Genomic DNA, 8,201 nt, shown 5'->3' with positions numbered 1-8,201 from the left:
ACTGCTCCACTCCTCCTCCCCTTACTACTTCTGGCACAGAAACATTTGTCTCTGTGTCCTTCCTGATGGGGCCTCTAATAAGGAACACTATCACAAATTACGACTGCAGCTGCATAGCGAACCAAAGTGCTGTTTTGCTATTTGTTGCGTTTATTCTAAGCACAGTAGAGACTGTTTGACTGCTGGATATAAGCACAATAAGTACAACCAAAGAAAATAATCTCATCTATTAAAGATTAGAAGCACATTAAATAATCTTGAAAAAAATCAACTTTATTTTTGCCACACACACGCAAAAAAAAAATAATGGAAAAAGACACCCAATAATCTCTGTAGAGAATTGCTGCTTCTGGTATCTGTCTACATTTCTGAAAGACATCTTGGCTGCTGGAAAGATTTGATAAAAAAATCCAATGAAATAAATTCAGTAAAATAATTCCAAACACAACCAGGCCTTTGCAAAAATCATTGAGAGTCACTACAGGCTTCTGCATCCATTTTATCATACAAAACAAAAACGCAGGTAACACAGGAGAAAATTGGAGGTGAAAATAACTGGTATCAGGAAAACTACTTTTTTTCATACAAAATGAACACCATTGCAGAGTAACTTTAAGGAACTAACTCACTTTAATAGGACAGTTGTTCAGTATATTATTACTTGATTATCCAATGATAAAATGAAAGGCTTAAGTTTTAAAATGCATAGAATCCTTTTAAAGCCTTCTTTATATCACAGCCAGGCAGCCTACAGGTTTTTACAGAAAAAAATAAAGCTGCTCAGAAGTGTTCATAGCGCATGCAGACATTTTAAACCAGAGTATGGTTTCAATTTTGCTCTTCCAATTGTTCTCTTTTTTAAAAAAAGTGTAAAAATTATCACATATGGAATTTTGCAAAATAACCCTTTATTTCATATGGCTCCATTATTTCCAAACAATACAGTACCCCAGATGTAGAATTGTTTTGTGTGATTGTATCAGATCACCACAAAATCGCCAGCTGACTATCAAGAGAATGCACCTGACCCCAGTCTCGTGATTTGGAAATCCCAGTTTGAAGTAACTTTGGTCCCAAAATTTTATGTCAAGGCAAAGCGGAGCAGTTGAATCCTGTCACACACAGTGAGCGGTATCTGTATTATCTTGTACAAACAGGTGAAAAAATTTAACAGCACTTCATGGCAGTGTCAGACAGAAAACAACCAGTTACATCATTTGCAGAACAAGTGAATAATGAACAGTACCACAGTGATCATCATATTTTTACTGCAATAAGATGCATCTTATTTTTGATGCTGGGGGTGGAGGAGGGAGAGGGAAGCTCTTAATTTCCTAGCAAGCACGGTAAATTGAAGTCTTGCTTTTCAAAATCTGCTGACAGCAACTTAAAAAAAAAAACAAAAACCCTCCTGAAAGAGACATCATTGTTGAAAAACCTTGAAAAACCACACATAAACCACTAGAGAACCTGTAAGGAAGGTGCACTCCCCAAAGGGCACGAAGAAAACACTGCCCGTTGTGAATGGGCAGATACTCTTCATGTAACGGCATCCGAAGAGCAGTAATGCTAAACCAGTAGAACTTTCATCATTTCAGCTGTAACAACTTGTTTATGAACAATTAAACATAGAAACATACAGATGTTTTGTGTGCAACCCTGGCAGAGAACAGTCTTTATCTGCAATACACTTAAGTTGCTACGTTCTCACTTCTGCATGCAACAGCTTTCTGTTAATGCTTTTTCTGTGATTTTTCCATTCTGTATCACTTTATACATTCTTCCATTATATTTCTCCCAATATAAATTCAAAGTTATATTAATTAACCATTTTGTGATCAACTGTACGGTTTATTAACATCATTTTCTATCAATGGCATTTCGAACTCCTCAGAAGAGGAAGCCCACGGATGGCACAGCAAAATGCCCACTGCAACCAAACATGGGCCGACGGCCAGACGGTAGAACCGGACTGCAGCCGACGGGAATTTACACTTCACAAACTAGCCTGCTGAGCTCCAAATGGTCTTGACCAGCACAGTATTTTTAGCACAGATTTGCCTATATATTGTATACTTTTTATGTTTTTCCCTTAATAGAAAAACTTCTTTTCTCCAATTTAATCTCTTGCATGAAGCAGCATCCAAGTTCACGCTGGGAGGGTACTTCCACGTTTCTTAACAGCCATTTCATTCCACTGTCATCTACAGCAACCCATCCGTAAGGACACACAGCATCAGGTTTTCTTCACGTTTTCCAGTGCAGGCAGGAAAGCAGCCTAAGGCCTAATACCATTCACTTACCCTACCAAAACAACAATCAGTGCTTGAAAACAAATGTCTCACAATAGTAAGAACTACAGAGGAACAAACCAAAAATGAGCAGTACCAGATAAATCAAAGTATTATCTGAAACGTTATTGCGCATTAACTTCTTTCGGCAGCATGTGAACACTCACTATTGACTGCAATCCACTGGGGGAACCGGGGGGTAAAAAAAATACACTGCATTTGAAAAACCAGTATGCTCTGACATGGAGTTCACAGGGTCTATAAAGAGCAACCTCATGTGATTTACTGCTGTGCAATCTGCTTATATAAAACTTCCCTTTTTATATCACTCCAGTCTGTCCTAGCTCAAAATAAAACCAGCGGTACTATGGGCATCTCCGTGGTTCTGATTGAATCACCTGGTGGTGGACAGAAGTGAGAAGCTTGCCATCTGCATTTTGCGGTTTTGAGAGTCTGTTTACACCCACGCACAGCAGACATAACAGCTTACACGGTAACGGCGCTGGGCTGCCCCACCACCCTCCTGTAAAATGGTGGATTAAATACGTTCATTCCATCAGCTGTACTTTAGCAAGAGCAACAGGAAAAAAATATACTTCCAGGACTGCCTCCCTTTCATCAGGGCTTACCTCTTTTGAAATGGATTTTACATTACACCGGAATTCAGGTGCGCGACAGAGTGAAGAGAGATGGGATTTAGAGACAGCGTCTCACCTGAAACATTAAGCTGTAGGCAAGCATCATCCCTTGCCTCCCAGCTGCAGTGGTTCTTTTAAATCAATGAGGGGACTCGTAGTTCAGGGGAGCTTACTACAGTGTACCATTTGGCAGCCATCCCACTGAGCTACCTTAGGATAAAACTTCTGCTTTTGGGGTATAGGGTGGCATATTCAGCTAGGTATTTTTCCATGAAGTCAGGGAAATCGGCATTGCCTCATGTTTTGGTATGCTCTCAGCTGCCTCCACAAAGGAAACACTGGCTAGGTTTTGTACTCTGCATGCCGCCCACTGTGATTCATGTAGCAGGAGAGGGAGAGAGAAGGGGGATCAATATTGCTAACTCAGAGCCAAAACTACTGAGGGCTTGCTTTGTTCTCAGTAAAAATTACTCTGTAAAAGGCAGTATGCCAACATCTGAGGTTCTGGCTACCCTGCTCGTATTTAGAGAGATTAGTTTTATTTTAGGAACAGCTCTTTCAGATCTGCGTATAATCACATAAACACGATGCCAACTTGACTTGCCAGAAGACCGTACATCATAGACATCCTTTCAAAAGTATCCTAAGTTAACACATTTGAAAGTGTCTTCTGTTCAGTTTGCTTTTAAATTCAAGTCATCCTTCTTCCAGTAGGATTTTAGCGCAGTGGTGAGCTACTTAATACTGCCCTCCATGTAGTTATTCAGAGTATTTACCGTACTTTTTTTGCAGTAGTATCTCCCTATAGATTTATGATAGCAATTACACCTCTCTTTTTTTTTTTTTAAGAAACTAGCTTTTCTTCTATTACTCCTTAGCAAAACATTAAGATGGTTGGCATTGAATTATTTAAACTCTCCCACAAGTATATTTAGCACTGTTGCAACTAGCGGGGAGAAAAAGGCCTCTATAAACCACTCAAAGGTCACCTTGGTTGGACTGCAGTACACAAAATAGAAAGGTGGCTAAAAATCACCAGCAGACCTTCAGAAACAGCTAGAATTGCTCTGGCTTCCAGTGCGTGACAAATAAAGCTTTCCCCTATTCCCCAAGTTTTGTGTCTTTCCTTCACTGTATTTTCACCTTTAAAAGTGCATTTTGAAAACTGATAACGATCGGCGAGGTGCATTCTGAACAAAATGGGGAAAATAAACCAAGTGGCTTTATATTTTCCAAGTTTCCTCATAATACGAGATACTGGTAGCACACAGAATTCAGAGAGCTGATGGTAACACCACAGCAGGCATGGGCTGATTCATCAAATGTGGATAGCTTTTAAACACACTATGATGCTGCAATGCATTTTTGAGGACCAGTTCCTCGCAAAACACACCAGACACTGGATCTTATTTGGGTCTTGGTTTTAGGTCAATGTGTCTAATACAACAACCGCTGACTGCGTAGCCACAAAGATACCGCCACCAGCTCTGTCGAGTATCTTTGACTCCAGCACAATGAGTTGCAGTAAGGTACGACTTTGTGCAAATGAGGAACCTCTACCACACCAATGCTGTACAGACTACTGAAGAGACAAGTTGGTGAATTTTCTGAGCTCTAACTAATGCCAAGAAACACTTGGAGTGACAGAGCTTTTTTGTCACAGACATTCTTCTACGGCGGTCGTACGATTGCACCTTTTCTCCAAATGCAGAATTTGCTTAAGTGTGGGTGAGAGTATACGTTTTTAAAAATACAGACAATTCTTAAAATAATACATCATCAGGTCACTATGTTACTGATCTTCACTTTCAGTGGAGTTTAAAATTCCCCCAAAGAGAGGTAAGAGTCTGTCCAGTATTTTCCTTTACTCTTGAATATTCACATTTGCACATACAACATAATATCCATTTCAAAAGCCTGGAGTCCCATCGTGTCCTCAGGTCCCATTCCACTTCTAAAATAGGCAATGATAAAAATACTGAAAGATGCAGTACCACATACCGCCTGACAAAAACGCGAATGATTGTATGCAGACTAGCCACAGGTTACTGAGAGTCATCTCCCGAGAAATAGCTTTTGTTTGACCCTGCAGTGGAGGAAAAGCTCCTAAAAGAGAAAAGAAAACACATTTAGAGCTTCCGCAGCAGGAACAATAGCCTTAACGCACGATTCTTTAACATCGCTGTTTGTCCCAGCAACAGTGTCCACAAACAATTCACTGGTTACTTCTGTATTACGCTGTTCAACTTTCAAAAAAATCCTCTGGCATTATCAGGTATCTTCAAGAAAATTAAAAAATTTAAACAAAAATCCCTTATCTTAATTATTAAGAACAATTTCCATTTCATTTGATGTAACCTTTAAGCATAAACTTCAAAGCATTCCTTAAAAGCAGCCATCCTCATTGTATTCAACCTCCACAGGGAGATCTGACCGTCAAGTAAGTTTTCTGTGTTATTTTTGAAGTTTTATTAACATCTGTAGGATCGAGTTGAATGGATTCCATATTAAACTTTACAGCTGCTTGGTAATGATTTTGTAGACTGTGAAGAAGCAACACCCATACATTCTCAAGGTTCCTCTTGAAAATGTAAATATACACACACACACACATTTGGGTTTTTTTAAACAGTAGTCGCCCCGTGATGTTTGAACATTCATTGGCCAGTCAGTCATATAGACTAAGAAAGCACTGTAATTTGCCACAGAGTTTTCCACAACGATTTTACCAAAAAGCCTGTTTAGGTGGGAAAGGCTGGCAGGGGATACTGCTGACGCAGCTGAAGGCCTTTTTCCCTATTTCGTCTTTTTCTGACTTACAACACTAAAGTAAATGTGACTGAATACATGAGAGCTTTACGATCATGAGCAAATTGTTTGCATCCATTTACATCAGCATATTAAATCATTTGCGTTACATTTTACTGAGCCGCACAAAGCCTAGATATGAACTACTTTTGCTGTCGTTAATCCTGAGCAGTGAATATAAAAACTCTAAATATACCAGAGAAGATTATGTACTTGCTGCAGCATTATGGAGTCACAACTACTCACAGAAGAACAAGAGATGAATGATTCAAAGAGTAAAGATATAGCAGTGTCAATTTTGAATCTCAGAAAGCACACAATTTGGGCAATTAGATCCCATCAGCAACTGATTTCTATGTTTCACATTGGCAATCACTGGAGGAACTGCAATCAAGCATTTAAGACAAAGCTTTTCTTCCTGTATAAACGCTCTTAAATTAAAAAAGAGACAACCCCAAAACCTAAAAAAAAAAAACAAACCTCCTTGATGAGTCTCATCCTCCTCTCACTGATATGTATTTTCACACACAAGCAGATTTGCCACACCATTTATTCCCCAGTAATTCTCACTGATAAGCTTCTACCTATCCATTCTGCGCTACATTTGTTCTTCCACGGCCCATTGGTTTTCCTGTACCAACACTGACCTTTGGTTTAAACAACTTTCCTTTTCCCGATAGCAACTGTCTCTTCCCCTCCTCCTCTCCCAAGACAACTTGTATCTTACAGAGGAAACGATCCTTCACTTCCCCAGCTGAGACAACCCAAGCACTTTTCGTTCTCCTTCACAGAAATTACTCCTCTTTCCCCTTAATCATCTTAGCGCCTATTCTCTGCCCCTCTTCCCAGGTCAATTTGCATTTCTTGAACGGGGGTGAGGGACCTGTACGCAGAATTTCCAGTTGAGGTTTCAGCTTTGGTACAATGAAGAGCATATCCGTAGCACTGGTGAAAAGCCTCTCCCATTGCCCTGTAGGATGACACCGCTTACTTTTTTAGTTATGCCAGTTGGCTTATGGTCACAGTGAATGAGGAGCATGATGACTTCAGTATACAATTCCTCATTTCCAACTGAGAAGCTCCTAGTTTAGAGGGCTTTTTTGAGTAGTCTTCAAGTGCTTTTGTCTTGCTAAATGTAATCTCATTTGTGTTACTGCAGTGTTCAAGGTTATCCTGCTGAAGACTTCAGAGAAATCATGAACTCGCCAATACAAGCTTTCCACTAGCTGCTAAAATAAGAGTCTTTGTGTTACTTAAACCTATAGATATTAACTGTAAATGGTTTTAATTTTATAAACAAAATGTGTAAAATGCACCTGTGAGAAAGGATGGGGCAGTTTCATATTCAGATTTTAGGCAGATACTTGTTTTTGTTTCATTTTAAGAGGTCTAATATTACAGGTTTTCCCCAGATCCACTGAAGTTCTTAACACTTAGGAATACAGCAAAAAGGTGTTTTAGGCTTTGTCTCTTCCTCTCCCCCAATAAATATATGCTAAAGGAATGTATTTCTACTGATGACGCCGTCAATATGAACTTTTAAAGTTTCACATAGCATTAAATGTTACGCCAGCTTTATGGAATAAGTTTTACGGACTGAGACAAGTTCCTAAGCAATGTGTATTTAAAAACAAAACCCCAGAAAACCCAAAAACGCTGAAACAGCCCTAAGTCTTAAACCTACGCCAACGTGAGCCAGCGTAACACACCAGTACAAAGCCAGCTCTTGAGCAGCTTCAGGAACTCCCCTCACATTAGGCCTCAGGACTTGGCCAGGGGGCTTCCAAAAACTGTAACAGCACTTTTGCAGGAAGCCAACAAAAGCAATGCAAGCAAGTTCTCAACTGGCATAAATGGTAATAACTTCGAAGTATGCTAATTTATGCCTAATAAGGTCCTATGTCATAGCATTTGCATTTAAAACATGTCTTATTAATTCATACTGATTACATTGGCAAATTATAACCAATTATCCTATTTTGGAAGCACATTTCAATGAGTAAATGTGATTATATTAATTATACTCTCTGAAATCCTGGTCTAGTTAGATTTTTGGGGGTATGACTTATTTTGATGGTATTTGTGAAATAATGTCTCAGTAACGAGAATTCCTTACCTCCTATCGGCTACACTTGTAGTTTTGAACAGATTCACAAGCTTATTCATCTAATAAAGTCCAATATAGGGATTTGGATGCAATTTATATAGCAGGGTCTGACTTTTGCCATCAATGATGGATGAGCGACAGCACTATTTCATAAAGCAAAATACAACTGGGTTGTTAACGAATTCTATTAATCTTTTTAAGCACCACCATTGATAAATTAAACACTCAAAATGGAATTAAAGCAGTCTTTGCAATAAATCATCTAATGGAAATAAGTCTCTTTGTTTAACAGTTGCTCTGGAACATTAAACCCATCTGAGTCAAGAGACTGAATATTCCCCCCCCAACAACTGTGCT

The 8,201-nt window shown here is 39.2% G+C and overlaps 1 protein-coding gene across 3 annotated transcripts in view; it reads right to left on the bottom strand.

The window, feature by feature from the left end:
• Nucleotides 1–888: 888 nt before the first annotated feature.
• LPGAT1 (lysophosphatidylglycerol acyltransferase 1) overlaps nt 889–8,201 on the bottom strand; it is a 66,544-nt gene continuing 59,231 nt past the window's right edge. For all 3 annotated transcript variants that reach the window (XM_075088960.1, XM_075088959.1, XM_075088961.1), the window contains exon 9: nt 889–5,035. In XM_075088960.1, the coding sequence (XP_074945061.1) occupies nt 4,884–5,035 (152 nt within the window). In that variant the 3' untranslated portion in view covers nt 889–4,883. The remainder of the gene's footprint in view (nt 5,036–8,201) is intronic.

Source organism: Phalacrocorax aristotelis, chromosome 3 (genome assembly GCF_949628215.1).
Source record: "Phalacrocorax aristotelis chromosome 3, bGulAri2.1, whole genome shotgun sequence".
NCBI classification, from domain to species: Eukaryota; Metazoa; Chordata; class Aves; order Suliformes; family Phalacrocoracidae; genus Phalacrocorax; species Phalacrocorax aristotelis.
The sequence above is the reverse complement of the archived record's forward strand: the minus strand, read 5'-3'. Positions and strand labels throughout refer to the sequence as shown.